Source organism: Ursus americanus, chromosome 3 (genome assembly GCF_024610735.1).
Source record: "Ursus americanus isolate L20-20 chromosome 3, mUrsAme1.1.p, whole genome shotgun sequence".
Lineage (NCBI taxonomy): Eukaryota > Metazoa > Chordata > Mammalia > Carnivora > Ursidae > Ursus > Ursus americanus.
Genome location: NC_142129.1, coordinates 5187609 through 5209450, shown reverse-complemented (window position 1 = coordinate 5209450; position 21842 = coordinate 5187609). Strand labels below are relative to the sequence as shown.

General features: G+C 37.8%; 1 protein-coding gene across 20 annotated transcripts in view; it reads right to left on the bottom strand.

Annotated features, from left to right (window-relative positions):
- Positions 1-21842, bottom strand: part of KMT2C (lysine methyltransferase 2C) — a 272287-nt gene that overhangs the window by 168405 nt on the left and 82040 nt on the right. For 16 of the 20 annotated variants that reach the window (XM_087860661.1, XM_087860660.1, XM_087860666.1 and 13 more), the window contains one exon: positions 277-418. In XM_087860661.1, coding sequence (XP_087716787.1) covers positions 277-418 — 142 coding nt within the window. The remainder of the gene's footprint in view (positions 1-276; positions 419-21842) is intronic. The other 4 variants (XM_087860662.1, XM_087860668.1, XM_087860676.1 and 1 more) reach the window with 1 other exon arrangement.

The following is a 21842-nucleotide window of genomic DNA, read 5'->3' as shown; positions in this document are numbered from 1 at the left end:
GAAGTTCTTTCTTTGGCTAGGGCTAGCGTGGTGATACCCTGTTCTGGTCTGCAGAGAGCAGGGTAACATGCTAGTCTACTGCCATTCTACAATCGCCTAAGCCCACAGACATGCTTTACCCCAACAACACACAGAGGCATCAGCCATAAATCTAAAACTAGTAAATAATAAAATCCCATCCATATTTACATGCCAAGCTTGTACTCTCTGAATCCTCTCTATCGCCAGCTCCCTGCCTGTCACTAATCCCCAATCCGGATGCATTCATTCTCTAACCTGATTTTGGCTTCTACACCAACAGAGACCAGGGAGCTGGCAGATTCCTCAGACACAGAGCGCTGAAGGACGGGGATCGGCCGTTTGCTGTTGTCCGCTTCTGCTTCAGCATCCTCTTCTGCAGACTGTTCTTTGATTTCTGCTTAATAGTGAACAAGAGGATATAAAAGGTCATTTTCGCATTTAAATCAATCTTTGGTGAATTTATCTGTAAAGCATACATGACACAGGAAGAAGATTCAAAGAGCAATGGTGGCACTTCATTAATACAGGAAAAGTTTATGTAATGGCGCGGTTTATATTTACTGTCTACTGCAACATGATCATTGCAATAATGTGAAACACGGCACACTGTTCTTTGTGTGCACCTTACAACTGACTCATTGGAGTTTCACCTTAGGAATAACTGTGAAGAACCCTGCTTGTAGGATTATAGCAGTACATCTACAGAACAAATGTATTTCAAAGTGACTCACTTAAAAAAAGGTTCTTCATAATTCACAAATAAAATTATCATTCATTTAAAACAATCATTACAGCTTTAATTAGTAGCCATTCCAAAGGTAAATATTTGAAAAGAGCCCATCTTGACTCCATTGCCTTTTTCATTTACCCTCACGACTCCAAACTCAAACACCTCACACATACTTTCTTAGGATGCAAGTTAACAAACACTATCACCTCCTTAAATAAAAACAGTCTATCTACTCTCGGAGATGCATCACTGACATGAACAGGCACTGTCCCTCCAACCAGTGCTCCTGATGCAATTCCACGCTCCAGTCCGTCCTTCTTTCCTAACTCGAAATTGACTTAGACCTTTCTGCACCACCACCCCAAACCAAAGAAACAAATACCAAGCACTTATTGTCCTTCAAACTCCTATCTCTCCTTCCTTTTCCCAATAAAATTCATGAAATGGGACTTGGGAGGGGCCACACTCCGTTACCTTCCTAATGGGCATCCTCCCACTGCAACGCTGTTCTCACCACCACCACCGACAGCAACAGAATTAACAATCCAGGGGCTACTTGCAAGCCTTCAAACTTTCTAGAAATTCATCTGGCACCAAGGACAACCTCCTCCTCAGTGAAAGGCTCTCCCATCTTTTTAAGCAGGAGATGTAATGGGTTACTACAGGCTTCAGAGCCATCAAGACCAGCTCTTCAAGTACCAAGTCTACAAACTACTGTCTGTACAATTTATGTAAAGTCATCTCCCAAATTTTCCACCATCTCATCTGCAAAACCAAAAAGCTACCATGTATCTCACAAGGTTGCTAATGAAAATTAAATGACCTCGTATCTGTCTCTTCAGCTGGTTTCTTTTAGACCTCTAAATGTGGGGATAGCCCTCAGGATGTTCTGTACATGCTCTTTCTTCTCGAAGAACTTAAAGATTATCCAGGTTTTAACAGTCTCCTCTGGGCTTCATGGTTATCAGCTGACACTGGCAGCCCTGGCTCCTCTCCTGAGTTTCGACCAGACTTTCACTGCATTCTGGACATATCTAGCCGCTGGAACATTAAAGTCCACACCAAAATTGATCTCACATCTCTCAGATCAGCTTTTTTTTTTTTATTTTAATGGTTTTTTTTTATTATGTTAGTCACCATACAGTACATCCCTGGTTTCTGATATAAAGTTCGATGATTCATTAGTTGCGTATAACACCCAGTGCACCATGCAATACGTGCCCTCCTTACTACCCATCACCAGTCTATCCCATTCCCCCGCCCCCTCCCCTCTGAAGCCCTCAGTTTGTTTCTCATAGTCCACAGTCTCTCATGCTTCATTCCCCCTTCTGATTAACCCCCCTTTCTTTATCCCTTTCTTCCCCTACCGATCTTCCTAGTTCTTATGTTCCACAGATGAGAGAAATCATATGATAATTGTCTTTCTCTGCTTGACTTATTTCACTTAACATTATCTCTTCCAGTGCCGTCCATGTTGCAGCAAATGTTGAGAACTCGTTCTTTCTGATAGCTGAGTAATATTCCATTGTATATATGGACCACAACTTCTTAATCCACTCATCTGTTGAAGGGCATCTCAGCTCCTTCCATGATTTAGCTATTGTGGACATTGCTGCTATGAACATTGGGGTACATATGGCCCTTCTCTTCACTACGTCTGTTCAGATCAGCTCTTCAATCTGACTTTCCTATTTTTATGACTATCAAAGTCTCCTAAATTCATAATGAAGTGTAGATAAGTGTTTTGACAAATAAATTTGAGAACTATTAATTATTCCATTAGAAAAACTACAAATAATTATAAGTCTTGTCAAATCATGAAATGAATGATGAAATAAAACATCAAACAGACAGTTTGGGTTCTCCTAATTAAAATAACATTGTTCTTTCTTAAATTGAAATAGTAATGTTGACCATAAATCAAGTGCTTGTGGGTCTATCAATCATGTTGTCTGTCCTGTCTATCCCTAGTCACAAAACTGAGAGAGTACCTAGAATCAAATCTACAAACATAAAGCATATTTGTATCAAAGGATTATAAAAAGATTTGCAAACTTTACTATATAAAACACTAAATTTCTATATAATAAAAGATATCATGAACAAAATGAAAAAGTACATCACAGATTGAAAGAAAATACATGTGATTTGCGTCCACAAATAGGCATTCAAATCAAAGGATGTGTAAAGAACTTTACATCATGAAAGATGAACAAGGCACATTACCCTGTAGAAAAATGGACAAAGGATAAAATCCATACTCTCTTTTACATGCAAATTTCAGTTGGACACGTAACTTCTTAGCTACTGACTTTATTTCTCAACCTTCTTTGTAGCTAATCGTGGCAAGTTCTCACCAATACAGTATGGCCAAAAGTGACCACGCAACTTCTATATCACCTAACAGGAAGGGATTTGCTGTAGACTGTTATGATCCCTCTTTTCTATGGCCAGAATACAGACACATTAGGAACCCAGACGCAATGCTGCAGATGAGAACAACGCTCTCGTGAAGGGCAGGAAAACAAGATGAAAGGAGCCTAGGTCCATAAACAACCACACGGAGCAAAGATGCCTGAACCTCTCGCTTTCAGAAACGCTACATGAAAAAATAATAATAATTTGTTTTATTTACACCCCTGCTGTATTTTGGGGTCTCTGTTTACAGCATTTTAACCCATGCCCCAGTTAACACAGGAGTACGTAACTGCCATAACAAACCCTAAAATGTGGGTTTGTGATCAGGCAATGAGAAGAGTGATACTGGAGTCTGGAAATCAACTGACCCTTTTTATGGTGTATCAAAGTATTTGGTAGATCTGTGACTTGCAATAACCTGGAAAGCAGACCAGGTGCCTCCAGAGCCTATAGGTCTAGGGAAAGCATCTGAAAAGACCCAAAAGTTATTTTGTGTTGCCTGCCCTCTAAGTGCTTTTATAACCAAAGACAGAAAGTAACATGGTTTCACTAGACAGGTTCTCTCTGCTTATTATATTCAAAACACTATAAAATGACCATATATAAAAATGCCTTTACTTTAAGGAAGCATTTCATTTCTACCCAGAGATGCCCTGAGCAAATGTAGGATATGCTCTTTTTGTACCATTCCTATTACTAGGTAAAAAGGAAGGGTAAGAGTCAAGATGAGGAGTAATAAGAAGAGTACCTCAGAAGCTCACAGATCCTGAGCCACAGGGTCATGTGCCATTATTTTGCCTTGGGAGCACTTTTCTCTTAAGGGGCAGCTCTGTTTAGCCTCCACCCCTAAACTGCATTCCCTCCAACAGGGTGCAGCCTGTCTGCTCTCCGGCATATGCAGCTATCTACCACTTATGGCCTCTCGTCAAAATTCTTCTCCAGGCAAACTGTAGCACAATCCCAATTACTTCCTTATTTTGATCTCCCTCAAAAAGAAAATACATAAGACTTTCAATATTTTTTAGGAGCTTTTTTTGTTGCTTATAACTAAGGGGAAACCAGTAGGAAGACCGTCTGTCTCTCAGTGTGTGTCTGTTCTCTCTCTCTCTCCCTTTCCCTCTCAAATTAGATCAGAAAGAGATGGCAAGGTTAAACATAAATGTTAATGGTAGGCTGGTAGGTATTCGGGTACACAACCTTCAGAAATTAGGCTCCCTGCATTTCAGAGAAGCAAAAAACAGATCCAGACTAGAGGGAGTTTTTTTCCCTAATGGAATCTGGAACAGGCCTGATGCACAAAGAGGATAATAGTAAGGCAGGCTTCATGAGTTCATCCTGTTCTCCTTTTGCTTCCAGCTATTACTGCTACTGGGTCTGCCCATGATCTCCTGGATCTGCTAAAGACGCAGTAGAGATTGATGGCTTTGGGCTGGACTTTGGTTTGGATTTTGTTGTTTTAGTCATTTGTTTTTTAAGGAATAAGGAGAAATAAAGAGGAATCTTATGACTGCTTCCCAGGGAGCAGATCCAGCCACAAAATAGAAACAGAAAAAAGCATCCCTAATATGTGAAACTATACATAATGACAGAACCTATCTTTTTTAATTGTCACTCTTCGTTTAGTACAAAAAATTAGATCTTACTACCTGTCAATGTCAAGCCAGGATAATTAAACTAACGTTATGTCTCTCTCTGCTCCTAGCCCAAGTCTTCACAGCAGAATGTGAAACAGATTGCTCTGGCTGAAAATGATGTCATCCAAATATCCAACCAAAGATGTCAACCAGAAACACTCTGGTGAAACAACTGTAAACTCAATGACAACCAAGGGAATAGTTCTGATGCCAGCACCTGCTTATCCACAATTTACTACTAAAAATGCGCTCTTGAACCCCATCCTGTGCCTGTACGGAAACCACAAAAGCTAGCCATTCAACCAATAAAATAGCCCAGGCTCGGCTACTCGGCTACTTTGCAGAGTTTTTGCCTTTCATGGCATTCTATTCATTCAAATGCCTAACAGTCTAAAACTATGAAATGGGAGTAAGCAGGCACTTTTTACATTTTAAAAATTTCTGTGTTCTACTTCTCTTTGATATAAAATATTCCGTGTATCTTTCTCCTTACTGTGAACTTTAAAGGCACTGCTACTTGGTCACAAAATATTTTAAAACTGACCGTGAGGATGACAGAGAGGATTTTATCGGCAGCCCCTACCTGTGTCTAATCTTGAACCACTAGGTGGCACATGTGCAGAGGTAACTAGACTGAAGAACCCCATCACGTGTAAGGAAGTTCCTAAGAGAACCTGGATGGCCTGTGTACTTCACTCAGTGGCATGGCCTAAGCGCTGTGCAAATCTCTGGGGATGCAACAGTAAATCAGATCTAAGCCCTGCCCCTAAACAATGCCATTCCTCCCATGACTCTTACTTATAGCCCCAAATAGTTGCTTCTGTGAATGAACAGCAAACCTGCTTTAGTTTGGGGTATTAGTTAAAATCAAAGGCTTGGCATCAAATGGTCCACGATCTGCATTAGCAAGCAGCGCGGCCTTGGCAAGTCAGCTCATCTCAATTTCAGTTTGTTAATCATTTAAAAGATAGCTAATAGCACCTCATATAAAACTGTCTTTAGGAAGCACTCAGCCCAATGCCTTATGTATACGGTAAGGGTAGGTATGTGGTCGCTATTCTGATTATCTACATTCACACACGATATTCTATCCATTTACTTCCCCATCTAGTTGGGTATCACCCACTAAGATACCAAACTCTTGATGTCAGATCACACATTATTACACTACACTGTGGGAAGTAATAAAAATAAAGAGAACATTTGTTTAGCAGCTTCTGGCTCTTTGCTGAGGAGTTAATAAATCATTACTTTAGAATGACTTTGTTACCAAACAAAACTTTGAGTAACTACTATGTACCATATATTCTATTCAAATAGTAGCCAGTTTTTATAACAGAGTCAGGATTTCTATCCTCAGTGGATCTAGTCAGGAGACAGTGAATAATAATAGGATAGCACCCTTGTCATGATGGAGGCACAGGTGTGATGAGAGTCAAGGAAGAGGTGGGAGTACAGCTTAGAAAGGCTTCAAAAAGGCATTGAAAGCCCAGCTCAAGCTGAAAAGACAAACAGAGGTGTGCACCTAATAGTTCTCTCATTTGATTCTTCTCTTTTAAAAAAAGAATAGTAATATCTGACATACTATCCTCATCTACAAGATAAGGAAACAAAGTCAGAAACTTAAACAAGCCCAAGATCACACAGCTCACAGGAAGCAAAGCAGGGGTTGAAAATCAGGCCTGTGAACCTCGATGGTGCAGGGGTGCTCAGCGCAGCTCACTTCACTGCAGCACACCGCCCAGGAGCTCAGAAGTTCTATGAATACATTAATGTGAATGGGAAATGTTAATATTTTACTAGCACCATGTTACTGAGGAATCATTTGTTGAATTACGAAGAATATGAAATGAAAACTGAAAATACAGAATACAGCGTATTTGTTTATTTTTAAAGCTGTGCTGGCTAAAATTATCAAGCAAAGAGAGCATTTACCTCACAACCAAGTTCATGGAAATAATACCTTTTGATTTTGGACAATTAAGAAATTATTTCCCTCAAAGGTTAATTCTTTGTATATATCCTAAAAATATATTCAATAAACTCACCAACATGACAGAATAGACCGTCAGATGTCAAAAATATTCCAGAGTCTAGGGGCACCTGGGTGGCACAGTGGTTAAGCATCTGCCTTCGGCTCAGGGCGTGATCCCAGCATTGTGGGATCGAGCCTCACATCAGGCTCCTCCGCTATGAGCCTGCTTCTTCCTCTCCCACTCCCCCTGCTTGTGTTCCCTCTCTCGCTGGCTGTCTCTCTCTCTCTGTCGAATAAATAAGTAAAAAAAAAAAAAAAAAAAAAAAAAAATCCAGAGTCTACATATGACCTCCCTTACTAATACATAACATATTCTTTCAAAGCACCTTGTATCTGAATGAATTTTAAAAATGTATTTATTTAGAGGCAACCTGGGTGGCTCAGTCAGTTAAGCATCCAACTCTTGGTTTAGGCTCAGGTTATGATCTCAGGGTCCTGAGAACAAGTCCTGCATCAGGCTCTGCGCTAAGCATGGAGTCTGCCTGAGATTCATTCTCTTTCTCCCTCTACACTGCCCCCACCCAAAAGAATTAAAAAATAAAACAATTAAAAAAATTTTAGGATGTATTTTTATTTATTTATTTATTTATTTTTTAAGATTTTATTTATTTATTTGACAGAGAGAGAGACAGCCAGCGAGAGAGGGAACACAGGCAGGGGGAATGGGAGAGGAAGAAGCAGACTCCCAGCGGAGAAGCCTGATGCGGGGCTCGATCCCAGGACTCCAGGAATCACGCCCTGAGCCAAAGGCAGACGCTTAACCGCTGTGCCACCCAGGCACCCCTAGGATGCATTTATTTAATCAGAGGTTCTAGGATCTTGGGAGGAAAAAATTCATCTTTATTTTACTACTAACCTTTGAATTTCTAATCCTAAAAACTCATTTCATCATGAATATACGCACAAGTAGAGGGATACAGCAGCAACTACGTCTCTGTCACCAACAGAAAGCACGTAATTTCTTATCACATTCAGTGTTTGCAGACATCCCACAATATCATTTACCCTCATCACTACTTGAAAATTATGGTAATATTAAAATTAAATTAGGATTTATAATTTAAGTGTAAATTTTTAAAAATACATTATAAAATTACAATTTTGGCTTTTTACTATTTTGATAATATTTCAATATAATCATTTATCTTTGCAATCTTATGTATTTTATTTTATTCACTTAAAAACATTATTTGGAAAAAAGCCTGGCAAAGGTGTCAATGACCCCCCACCAGACCATGCACTCTACAGAAACAAGCACCGTATCTGTTTTACAAACCATTTGGAGCAAAATCTGGATGATGCCCAATAACTGTGTAATTACATGTGATGCAATTAATATCAAGCAAGCAGACAAATCTTACTGTATACAAATACATAAAGAATCACAAAAAGCACAGAGAAAAACTTACAAAATATTTTAAGCAGGCTAGTATTTACTAATTATGTTAGTGAACACCAGCACTCATTGTCTACTTCTCATCCAGACAACATGCCTGCTTCTGTGCTTTATTCAAACATTAAATAGAATAAAAATTATTTCTCTCTCCTAACTTCTTTACCTCCACAGAATGGTGATGCCTTTCATGCTTCCTTTATACTAAGACTAAAGAACAAAACATATCTAAGAAATTGTGTAATCACGCCCTTTCCTTCTTTTGAACACCAGTGGTCAAAATAAGCCTGCATTCTGACAGTTCTATTTTACATTATGTTGGTATCTTACGGAATCTAGTGTATCCACTACATCCAAAATGTGTTGTGCAGCTAAAGAATTAGCACTAAATTAAAACAGTTACCCCAGGGGCGCCTGGGTGGCTCAGTCGTTAAGCGTCTGCCTTTGGCTCAGGGCGTGATCCCGGCATTCTGGGATCGAGCCCCCACATCAGGCTCCTCCACTAGGAGCCTGCTTCTTCCTCTCCCACTCCCCCTGCTTGTGTTCCCTCTCTCGCTGGCTGTCTCTTTCTCTGTCAAATAAATAAATAAAATCTTTAAAAAAATAAAAAATAAATAAAAATAAAATAAAATAAAAACAGTTACCCTATCTGTATTCACTGAACTACTTAAAATAGTGACACTAACTAATAATATGAAGATAGTCACTACTTTCACAGATCCATGTAAAGATTTTAAATGTAAGCAACACAAAATACACAAAAATGTGAAATAATTGGTTTTCTCTTGGAGTTAACACTTTTACAGCTAACTTAGTCTCTTTATACTTATCCACAGTTCCATAAATTTTCACAAATACGCATCACTGTTATAATTTTAATGCAATTTTTAGATGCAGTACAAAAAGATTAAGAGTTGAACAGTTTTCAAAAGCCAAAGAATACACCGATGTTAATTAAAATAGTAATTGTTAAAATTCAACTGCTCTCTGGATGTTTTATTTAGTTATTAAAAGTATTTTGTTTAGTTTTCTATATGAGTTTTTAAAGTGTGCTATTAATGGATATTCATTATTTGCAATTAATACAAGAAACTAGGGGCACTGGGGCAGCAGAGTTGGTTAAGCGATCAACTCTTGGTTTCGGTTCAGGTCATGATCTCAGGGTCTCAGCACAGAGTACGCTTGGGACTGTCTCTCCCTCTCCCTCTGCCCCTCTCCTCCATGCGTGCTCCCACTCTCTCTCTCAAATAAATGAATCTTAAAAAAAATTCAAGAACTAAAATAAATCCAATAAGTTACAATGTACATCTTCACCATATAATAGTTAAGTACAGCAATCTTAATCTTCTGAGCCTTATCTTTATTTATGTCTAAAAATTCAATGCAGAGAATACAAAAAGAATGCTTAAAGAAAATCTTCATGGCTAACTTTCAGTAAATGCTTACTATGTCCTAGGCAATGCTGTAAGTGATTAACATGTGTTAACTCATTTAAACTTTACAACAACCATATGAAGATAGCTTCTAAGTCTGGGATTTGACACAAGCTAGTAAGTTAGTCTGTTACTGTTTCATAGATGCTGGCAGAAAACAGACTCCTGGATTAAAGACAAAGGACTTTATTACTCACTGCACAGCAAGTAGCACAAACACAAGGATAATGCTATCAGCTCCCTTTTGGCCCCCAAGTCTTATGGGGGCCACATCATGGGCCGCAATGAATGCCTGTACTTGCAGTGAACTGCATTACAAGGAAGGAACAAAGCGCACAGGGAACCCACTGCTTTTATAGTAAGCATTAAACATGCCTGCTCTTTGTCCCAAAGGGAGACATTGCCTCATTCTCCAAGGCAACTCTCTGTGAACAGAACCCAGAGAAATGACCCAGATAAGGAAAAGTCAAGGCCTTACATTCTCGGCATACACAACAAGTCAAGTGCAAGAGACCATGGAGGAGTATCTCCCAACAGTAGCTACTATTCAACACCTCCATGTTACAGATAAGAAAGCAAGGTAAGAGATTAAGGAACTTTACTCGAGAATACAATTAGTAGAGGGGCACCTAGATGGCTCATTCAGTAGAACATGCAAGGCTTGATCTCAGGGTTGTAAGTTCGAGCCCCATATTGGTTGTAGAGATTTCTTAAAAATATAATTTTTTAAAAAAATACAATTAGTAGAGGAGCCTAGATTCCAACACAGACAGTCTGGCTCCACAGCTGACACTGCTAACCACTACTTAGTTGAACTGTGTGAAGAGTGTGAGTTGAAGTGAAGAAATTAAAGAAAACAAAATAATTGCAGAACTGCAAACAAGAGGACCTGCATGAAGCAACAGCAATTCTGAAAACAATGTTAGTATGTGGAGGATGAACTACAGAAAACACAGAAAAATCTAAAAACAGAAGTGATAAAGGAAGGCGCATAACACGTACAATATGCATACTTAATACTACCTGACAAAGAAAACTGAATGGAAAAAAACATTCAAAGATTCTAAGGAAGAAAACATTCTTGAAACAAAGACAGGACCAAACCTGTGGATTTAATCTGCAGATCAAAGCAGCAGAGAAAATGAGCTGCCCACCCGTCCCAGTCCTTCAAAGAAGAAGCAGATAAAAAGTAAAGAAGCAGATGGAGGATCTCTACAACATAATCTGTAGGTGCAGCCTATGTAGTGGACATCACAGTTGCCTTTTTTGGCATCCATTCTATGCCTCACCCCTTGAAGCCATCATTTTGCTCCCCTTCCTAGCTCTAGGAGTGAGCTCTGACTATTATACTGGGATTCCACATACTACCTTACTTTTGAAATGCACTGGGTTAGAGACAGACATATGATCTAAATAAACTGGTCCTAGAATTCTGTTTAGCTGACATGCTCCCTCTGCTTTGATATGGACAAGAAATAATATAGCACTCAAGACTTCAGGCAACCATCTTCCATCAAGGGGAGTCAGCCACAGAATGAAATGACTTAATTTAAAAAAAAGAAAGAAAAAGAAAGAAAGAAAGAAAGAAAGAAAGAAAGAAAGGCAAAAACACACACAAAGAAAGAAGAAAGGAAAAGAAAAAGGCAGAGAGATGCAATGAACTAGGCACTTTGTGACAAGAGTAAGCCTGAATTAAGTCAACTTAAACCCATCTCACCTCTGAACCTGACAGTGTATGACCCATAGATTTCCTTCTTTCTTGTAGTCTGAGTTATTTTATGTTATTTTAATAACAATATACTGGCTGACTAAATATAATAAATGGATATCAAGTTTCATATACCATGCAAGGGGACAAAAGCAGCTATATATCCCATTCAGTGCCCAGAAAAATTTACATACGCCACATATTAGGATTCAAAGAAAACTCCAGAGAATATCTATTTCCAGTAACAGCAGACTAGGTAATTTGGAACAACCCTCCCACTGAAGACAAATAAGAAAGCTGGGAGAAATACTTTAAAAGTAAACAAGTCTTAAAAGCAACAAAAAACCTAAGAAGGTAGTGACGAATTACAGCGGAAGCTCATGGAGAGAAGGGTGAGTAAGCTGAGCCCAGCACTCAGGGCTGCACTTCTCATGCGGGTGTCAGTTTTGACTTTCAACAGACTTGAGAATGGTCCTAGAAGTCAACAACCACCAGGGAATGTGGGCTCAAGAACGGCAGGAGCCCAAAAGGGCTGGACATTAAGAGTAAGAGGGAACCAGAAATAAACCAATGCTTGCAAGGATTGCTGCACAGCTTTGTATCACGTGCTTAGAACAAAAAATATAGCCAGAAACTCAACTGAGGTGGTGCTAAATTACTAGAGCCCTTAAAGGTACCCGAGGGAAAAAAATCAGAGAAAAACTATCGTTAGAAGAAAAAAAACATCAATGGACTTCTACATATAAACTGTCAAATACACTGTCCAGTACATAAACACAGATAATCAGTTATAAGCAAAGACAAGACAACATGAGCAATGAGCAGAAACAATGGAAACAGAGCGAGGCCTCCAGACACTGGCATAATCAAACAAGAACTCCAAGCCAATTGCATTTACTATGTTGAAATAAAATCAGGCATTAAAATCTTCAGGAGGGACGTAGAAACCACAAAAAGTGATGCTGCAATTTGAAAGATAATAGTAAAGAAATTTTAAAATATAATAAATGGACTCAATTCATATGCCTAACAGCAGACTAGACAATGCCAAAGGGAGACAGGTAAACTAAAACATCTATTTAGAGTGATCTGTCTAAAATAAAGAACAGAGGGACAAGAGAATTTAAAAATACAAAAAAGAGGGGGCGCTTGGGTGGCACAGTGGTTAAGCATCTGCCTTCGGCTCAGGGCGTGATCCCGGCGTTATGGGATCGAGCCCCGCATCAGGCTCCTCCGCTATGAGCCTGCTTCTTCCTCTCCCACTCCCCCTGCTTGTGTTCCCTCTCTCGCTGGCTGTCTCTATCTGTGTTAAATAAATAAAATCTTAAAAAAAAAAAATACAAAAAAGAAGATAAATGGCAACAAGACAGTGATATATAGTCTAATGAGCATTTAATTAGAAGAAAGAAAGAATGGGGCAAAAGCAGTACTGGAATATATAACAGTTGAGAATTTTCTAAAACCAATGAAGATTTCAAGAAATCTCAAATTCTAGAATGTACAAAGTGTATAAAACCAATACAATATAATAAAATTAGAAATTGGTGGGGCGCCTGGGTGGCTCAGTCGTTAAGCGTCTGCCTTCGGCTCAGGGCATGATCCCAGAGTCCTGGGATCGAGCCCCACATCAGGCTTCTCCGCTAGGAGCCTGCTTCTTCCTCTTCCACTCCCCCTGCTTGTGTTCCCTCTCTCACTGGCTGTCTCTCTCTGTTAAATAAATAAATAAAATCTTTTAAAAAAAGAAAAGAAATTGGTAACAAAAATAAGAGAAAATCCATATAAATACTTGGAAATTTTATAAACTTTCTCAAACACCTCATAAGTCAAAAAGAAGGATCAAAACTACAACTGAAAACCATTTAGAAAATAAGCAATAATAAAAATAATTAATATCCAAACCTAGGGAAAGCACCAGAAATCATGTTAAAACACACACCAGCTTAATTCCTTTTTTTGGGGGGGGGGGGGGGGGGGTTAGTAAGTAATGAAAATTAATTAAGTAAACATTTACTCCGTAAGTTAGAAAGGATATCCACAAAAATTCCTATAGCTAACCTGATATACATAAGTGAAATTCAGCAAGATTGCAGAAAACAAGGCAAACATACAAAAATAAATCATATTTTCATACATTAGCAATGTACATGTAGAAATTATTTTTTTTTTAAGATTTTATTTATTTATGTGACAGAGAGACAGCCAGCGAGAGAGGGAACACAAGCAGGGGGAGTGGGAGAGTAAGAAGCAGGCTCCCAGCCGAGGAGCCTGATGTGGGACTCGATCCCAGAACGCCAGGATCACGCCCTGAGCCGAAGGTAGACGCTTAACGACTGCGCCACCCAGGCGCCCCACGTAGAAATCATTTTTAAACGTATCATTTATAACTGAAATAATTAGTGTAATTTTAAGAAAACATGAAAAGGATCTATATTAAAAAATTATAAAACACCAATGAAAGAAACCAGAGATGCCCCAAATGGAGAGACACAGCCAAGTTCATGGAATGGAAGACTCAACATAGTAAAGATGCCAATTCTTCCCAGACTGATCTACAGGCTTAACACAATTTCAGTTAAAATCCCAGCAGGATTTTTTTTTTTTTTTTTAAAGAAAAGCTGATTCTAAAAGTGATATGAAAAGACAAAAGAAAAAAATGGTTAAAATCGTTTTCAAAAAGAATAAAATTGGTAGACTAACACTTATAAAGACCTATTTCTACACAAAAACCTACACTGTTTATAGTTTTTTGGATAGCCAAAAACTGGAAATCACCCAAATGTCCTTCAACAAGCGAATGGTTACATGACAAATTGTGGCACATATATATAAAGTAGTATCACTCAGCAATAAAAAGGAACAATCTTTTTTGATATTTATAGTAAGAACCTGGATGACTCTCATAGGTATTAAACAGAATGAAAGAAACCAGTCTCATAAGATTATACTTTGTATGATTTCATTTAGAATTTTTTTTAAAAGATTTTTTTAAACTTTTTAAAGTAGTCTCTACACCCAACATGGGGCTCGAACTCACAACCTCAAGATCAAGAGTTAGTTACATGCTCTACTGACTGAGCCATCCAGGTGCCCCAATTCTATTTATAGGGCATTCTCAGAGGCAAAATTATTGTGATCAAGAACAAATCAGTGGATGTCAGGGTTTGGGGTGGGGGGTAAGATGTGACTTTAAAGAGATAGCACAGGGGTGCCTAGGTGGCACAATTAAGTGTCTGACTCATGGTTTCAGATCAGGTCGTGATCTCAGGGTCATGGGCTCAAGCCCCATGTTGGGCTCAGCATGGAACGTGCTTAAGACTCTCCTCTGTCCCTCCCCTCACCCCTACTCTCTCTCCCTCTCTCAAATAAATAAATCTTAAAAATAAAAATAAAGAGCGAGCACAAAGGAGTTTTGGAGGTAATGAAAAAAGCAAAACAAAGCCAAACAAACAAAAACTGCTCAGGGTTTTTAGTAAGCTTTGCTTCCAGATTTACTAGACTTGTTCAGAAATAAAATTTAAATACCTTATCTAGACTTACAGGTAAAATGCAATATCCACTAAAAATCTCTCCCCATTGAAGTAAGGTACAAACACTTCTGGATATGTGAAAGCTCTAGAGAAATAGGCTTAGTGAAGTCTAATGACCGAGGCAAAACGTCTGAAAATGGGGGGTAGGGTAGGTATTCACAAAGACTTATAAAAAGACTTGGGTAATTGAGAGATTGACCTATACAAAGTGAAAGCCAAGACACAAGCATGCACTCAGTTTAAATATATTCTTCATTCGCAAGAAATGAGGTTCCCTGGGCAAGCCTCAAGTCTAGTATGAAGTAACAGCTCTGAATAAAACTGTTGACAATGTAGTCTGAAGGTGTCACTTAATGTAATGTTAATTAAAATATGGAAGGAAGGGTTCAAGCAAATGCTCACTGACCCTTCAGATTCCTGAGAATGGATTATCAGGGATAATCTGAGACAAATTCCCTCTAGTCAAACTCTGAAAAATCTGTATAGCCAAGAGAGACTAACAAATCAAGTCAAAATTCTAATAAAAAGTATAAAATTGGTCAGAGTACAATGGTACCTACTGGGGGTTGGGGGAGGGGGGTGAAGACAGGGAGATATTGGCCAAAAAACACAAAGTTGCAGTTACATAGGATAAATAATAAGTTAGAGATCTAATGTATTGACAATGATGGCTATAGTCAATAATACTGAGCTGAATACCAGAAATTTGCTAAGAGTAGATTGCAAATCAAAAGTAAGCTGGAGAAGTTATTTTAATTTCAGACTATGTCAAGTAAAGTTATCAGGGACAAAAAGTGCCATTACCTAACGATAAAGGGGTCAATTCTCCATGAAGACCTAATAATGTTTTACACATACGCACCTAACAAGAGTGTCAAAATACATGAGGCAAAACTGATAGAACCACAGAGAAAAATAAACGAATCCACTATTACATAGGGGGATGTTAACACCCATCTATCAAAAATATAGATCCAGCAAGCAGACAATTACTAAAGACATGGTTGAACCCAACATCACTATCAATCAACTGGATAAAACGGACATCTATAGATTACTTCATCCAACAACAGCAGAATACACATTCTTCTTCAGATTACATAGAACATTCACCAAAAGACTACATTCCAGGCCATAAAACAAATTTAAAATAAAGAAATCATACAATGCCTGCCCTCAGACCACAACGGAATTAAACTAGAAATCAGTAATAGAAAGTCGGAAAATTCCAAAGCATTTGGAGATTAAACACTTTTTTCTTTTTAATTTATTTATTAAATAGGCTCGATGCCCAACAAGCGGTTTTAATTCACAACCCAAGATCAAGAGTCACATTCTCTACCTACTGAGCCAGCCAGGTACCCCCTAAACAACACACTTCTAAATAACACATGGATCAAATAAGAAATTTCAAGAGAAATTTTTAAATATTTTGAACTAAATGATAATGAAAACACAACTTATCAAAATTTGTGAGACACAACAAAAGCAGGCCTTTGAGTGAAATTTATCCATAGAATGTATAGATTAGAGAAGAAGATCTAAAAGCAACCAATCAAACTAGAAAAAGAAAAGCTAATTAAATTCAAAGTAAGCAGGAAAAAAAATTACAAAAATTAAAGCAGAAATCAATGACATTTAAAACAGGAAATCAATAAAGAAAAATAATGAAACCAAAGCTGCTTCTTTGGAAAGATCAAAATGGATAAGCCTCTAGCTAGGCTTATTGGGAAAAAAAGGGGGGGGTGAGAACACAAATTATTAATATCAGAAATTAAAGAGACATCACTACAGGTCCTATGGACATTAAAAGGACAATAAAGGAATACAATGAACAATTCTATGTCCACAAATTTGATAACCTCTAACTTCTTTGAAAGACACAATGTGCAGGGGCATCTGGGTGGCTAAGTTGGCTAAGGGTCCGACTCTTGATTTCAGCTCAGGTCATGATTTCAGGGTTGTAAGGTCAAGCTCACATCAGGCTCCACACTGAGCATGGAGCCTGCTTGAGATTTTCTCTCTCTACCCCTCTGCCCCTCCCCATGATTGTGCCCACTCCCTCTCAAAAAAAAAAAATAATAATTAATTAATTAATTAAAAAGAAGAAGACACAATTTGCCAACACTCACCACAAGAAGAAAGAAACATTATGAATACACCTATACCTGTTAAAGAAGTTGAGTGAATAATTAATAACCTTCTAAAACAGAAAGCACCTGGCCCAGATGGCTTCCCTGGTGAATTCTACCAAACACTTAAGGAGGATATTATACTAACTCTCAACAATCTCTTCTGGAAGACAGACGCAGAGGGAATATTTCCTAACTCACTCTATGAGAACAGCATTAGCCTAATGCCAAAAAACAAAGACATGACAAGAAAACAAACAAAACAACAAAACTATAGACCAGTTTCTCTCAAGAATATAAATGTAAAAATCCTCAACAAAATATTAGCAAAGTGAATCTAAAAATGTATAAAAAGAACTATACACCATGACCAAGCAGGATTTATCCCATGTATGCAAGACTTGTTCAACATCTGAAAATTAATTAATGTAATCCATTGCACTGATAGGCTAAAAAGGAAAAATCACATAATCCTATTCGTAGATGCAAAAAAAGTATTGACAAAATCCAATACCCATTCATGATAAAAACTACTCTCAGTAAACTAGAACTTCCTTAACTTGATAAAGAATATCTACAAAAAGGGGGCGCCTGGGTGGCTCAGTCGTTAAGAGTCTGCCTTCAGCTCAGGGCATGATCCCGGGGTCCTGGGATCGAGACCCACATTGGGCTCCCTGCTCTACTGGGAGCCTGCTTCTTCCTCTCCCACTCCCCCTGCTTGTGTTCCCTCTCTCCCTGGCTATCTCTTTCTGTCAAATAAATAAATAAAATCAAAAAAAAAAAAGAAAGAAGAAAGAAAGAAAGAAAGAAAGAAAGAAAGAAAGAAAGAAAGAGAAAGAAAAGACTAGAATCTACAAAAAAGCCCCTACAGCCAACATCATATTTAATGGTGAGAAACTAGAAGCCTTCCCACTAAGATCAGAAATAAGGCAAGGATGTTACCTTTTCACCAACTTTGTAAAAGAAGTTCTTCCAGTTATTGTAATAAGACCAGAACAGGAAAAAAAGGTATACTGATTGGAAAGGAAGAAATAAAACTGTCTTTGTTCACAGATGTCATGATCATCTATGTAGAAAATCCAAAAGGAGATACAAAAACAAAAACAAAAAACCCTGGAACTAAGGCAATTATAGAAAGGTTGCAAAAAACAAGGTTAATATACAAAGTCAATCATTTCCCAATATACCAGCAATGAACAAGTAGAATATAAATTTTTTATACATCATTTACATTAGCATTTCCCAAAAATCAAACACTTATGTATAAGTCTAACAAAATACACATAAGATCTGTATGATAAAAACTACAAAACCCTGATGAAGGAAATCAAAGAACTAATAAATGGAGAGATATTTCACGTTCATGGATTGGAAGACTCAATATTGCCAAGACATTTGTTCCTCCTAATTTTAATTATAGATTGAATGCAATCTTAATCCAAAATCCCAGCAAGTTATTTTGTGGACATCAACAAACTGATTCCAAAAATTTTATGGAGAAAGAAAAGACCCAGACTAGTTAACAAAATATATTTTTTTAAAGGATTTTATTTATTTATTTTACAGAGAGACAGCGAGCACAAGCAGGGGGAGCAGCAGGCAGAGGGAGAGGGAGAAGCACTGGCTCCCCTCGGAGCAGGGAGCCTGATGTGGGGCTTGATTCCAGGACCCTGGGATCATGACCTGGGCCGAAGGCAGTCGCTTAACCGGCTGAGCCACCCACGTGCCCCTAGTTAACAAAATACTGAAGGAGAAAAACAAAGCCGAAGAACTGACTTCAACATTTATTATATAACTACAGTAATCAAGACTGTATAATTTTGGCAAAAGAATAAATAGATCAATAGTATGGTATAGAGAAGCCAGAAATAAATCCAAATAAATACTTACCTGGTCACTGAAACAAGACACAAAGGAAATACAGTGGAGAAAAAAATGGTCTTTTTGAACAAATGATGCTGGAACTGAACATGCACACATGCACACAAAAATCAATCTAGACACAGACCATTAACAAAGTAAATGTAAAATGCAAAAGTATAAAATTCTTAAAACTTAGGAGAAAATCTAGATGACTTTGGGTTTAGCTGTGACTTTTTAGATATACACCAAAGTCATGATACATGAAAGAAACAACTGATAAACTGGACTTCAGTAAAATTAAAAATTTCTACTCTGCTTAAAACATTGTCAACAGAATAAAAACAAAAGCTGGGAGAAAATATTTGCAAAAGACACATCTGATAAAGGACTATTATCCAAAATATATAAAGAACTCTTAAAACTCAACCATAAGAAAAACTAAAAACCTGAATTAAAAACGGGCTAATAGTATAACAGACACCTCACCAAAGATACACAGATGGCAAATAACCACACAAAAAGATGTTCCACATGATATGTTATCAGGGAAATGTAAACTAAAATAATGACATACTATTACACACTTATTAGAATGGCCAAAATCACGAACACTGACAACACCAAACGCTAAGGACGTGGAGCCAAGGAACTCTCACTGACTGCTGGTGGCAATGCAAGACGGTGCAGCCACTCTGGAAGACAGTTTGGCACTTTCTTATTAAACTAAATATACTCTTACCATATGATCCAGCAATCGTTCTCCTTGGTATTTACCCAAAGAAGTTGAAATTTACGGAATTGAAAACTTATGTAGAGACAAAACCTGCATGTGGATGTTTACAGCAGTTTTATTCATAACTAACAAAATTTGGAAGCAACCAAGATGTCCTTTAGGAGAGGAATGGATAAACAAACTGTGGTATATCCCAACAATGGAATATTACTTAATTGCTAAAAAGAAAGGAGTTCTCAACTTATGGAAAGACACAAAGAAAATTTTAATGTGTATTACTAAGCGAAAGAAGTCAATCTGGAAGGACTACATACTGTATGATTCCAAATGTATGACATTCTGGAAAAGGCAAAACTATGGAGACAATAAAAAGATCAGTGGTTGCCTTGGATTAAAGGAGAGGGAGGTATGAATAGGTGGAACACAGAGGTTTTAAGGGAGTGAGAATACTCTGTGATACAATAATGATGGATACATATAATTTCACACCTATTCAAACTCATAGAATATACAACACCAAGAGTGAACCAAAATGTAAACTATGGACTTAGGATGATAATGGCATGTCACTGAAGTTTCATCAACTATAACAAATATACCATGCTGTGGGGGATGCTGACAATGGGGACAGCTATACATATGAAAGGGCAAGAGGCATATAGGAAAATCTGTGTCTTCCACTCAATTTTTTTTTAAAGATTTTATTTATTTATTTAACAGAGATAGAGACAGCCAGCGAGAGAGGGAACACAAGCAGGGGGAGTGGGAGAGGAAGAAGCAGGCTCATAGCGGAGGAGCCTGATGTGGGGCTCAATCCCATAATGCTGGGATCACGCCCTGAGCCAAAGGCAGACGCCCAACCGCTGTGCCACCTAGGCGCCCCGTCTTCCACTCAATTTTGCTGTGAACCCAAAACTTCTCTAAAAACTAAAGTCTATTTAAAAAATTATGCTAGAGGTAACTGAAACTATTAATGTGAACAAGAATTTATAAACACATGAATACACTCTCACATCTATGCAATAGCTAATATATCACTAAAATGGACTAACATAATTAATTCTCAATAAAAACAATGTAATATGCATCCTTAGAGCCTAGTTTTTTTTATCTCTAATACTATTCTCCACAAAAAAGAACTAGGAGTCCTTAGAGAATAGTCGATTTCATATTCTGGGGTAGAGAAAATTAAAGATGGGCCTGAAAAATACTGTTGCCGAAGAGCAATGAGCTTTGAAACATTTTGAGATACTATTACAAAGGACTTAGAAGCCAGCTGAAAAGAGACTCCTACTGGCCAAACGACCACAACAGTCAAAAGAAACTTTTAATTATAATTAGCTAAATCATAATTAACCAATTATAATTAACCAAAAGAAGTTTGCAAAGCCCTGATTATATAATGATTCTCAAAGAAAAGTGGAATTTCTCTTAACTTACACTTCATTTGAGTTGAATTTATTCATATACGAAAAAACACAGACAAGTAACTGCCACCACCTCCAAAACACCATAGGATTTTCTTACCGTAAAAACATCCAAACTGCACTGACCTCTACCTCTGAAACTAATAATACATTATATGTTAATTAACTGAATTTAAAATTTTTAAAAACTGATCTGTGAAATTTCTTCTGATTTTCCCAATGGCCACTTTCCCACCACATACACCCCCCCACACACACACAAACCCTCTATACTCATTTTAATAAATATTCTTACATTACTATAAATCATTAAACAAATGTATCAAGGCACAAAATTTACAGATATAAGAGACCTTCCAATAAACCTTGGACACTGAGACATGCACATGCTAAAACCTTGCAGCCAACTCAAGTGCACTTTTAAGCTGACTAGAAACGTATGGAACTCTTCTCTTTGCTTGGGTTTATTTGCAACTTAATAGATTTCTTTTTAAGTTTTATTTATTTAAATAATCTCTACACCCAACGTGGCGCTTGAATGCAGGACCCCAAGATCAAGAGTCACATGCTCTGACAGAGCCATGCGCCTCTGTCACTTAGTACTTTTAACAGCTGTTCTCTATTCTTTTCTTTACTATTCTCCTTGCCCTACATGTTCACTAAAACAACCGGATGAAGGTCTTTCCAAGGACAAAGAGCAAAGACTAACTCACTTGATTTCATTTAATTTTAGTATAAAAGTCCAGAATAAGAAAAATATCCAGCTCCTGTTAAAACCTTTCACTAAA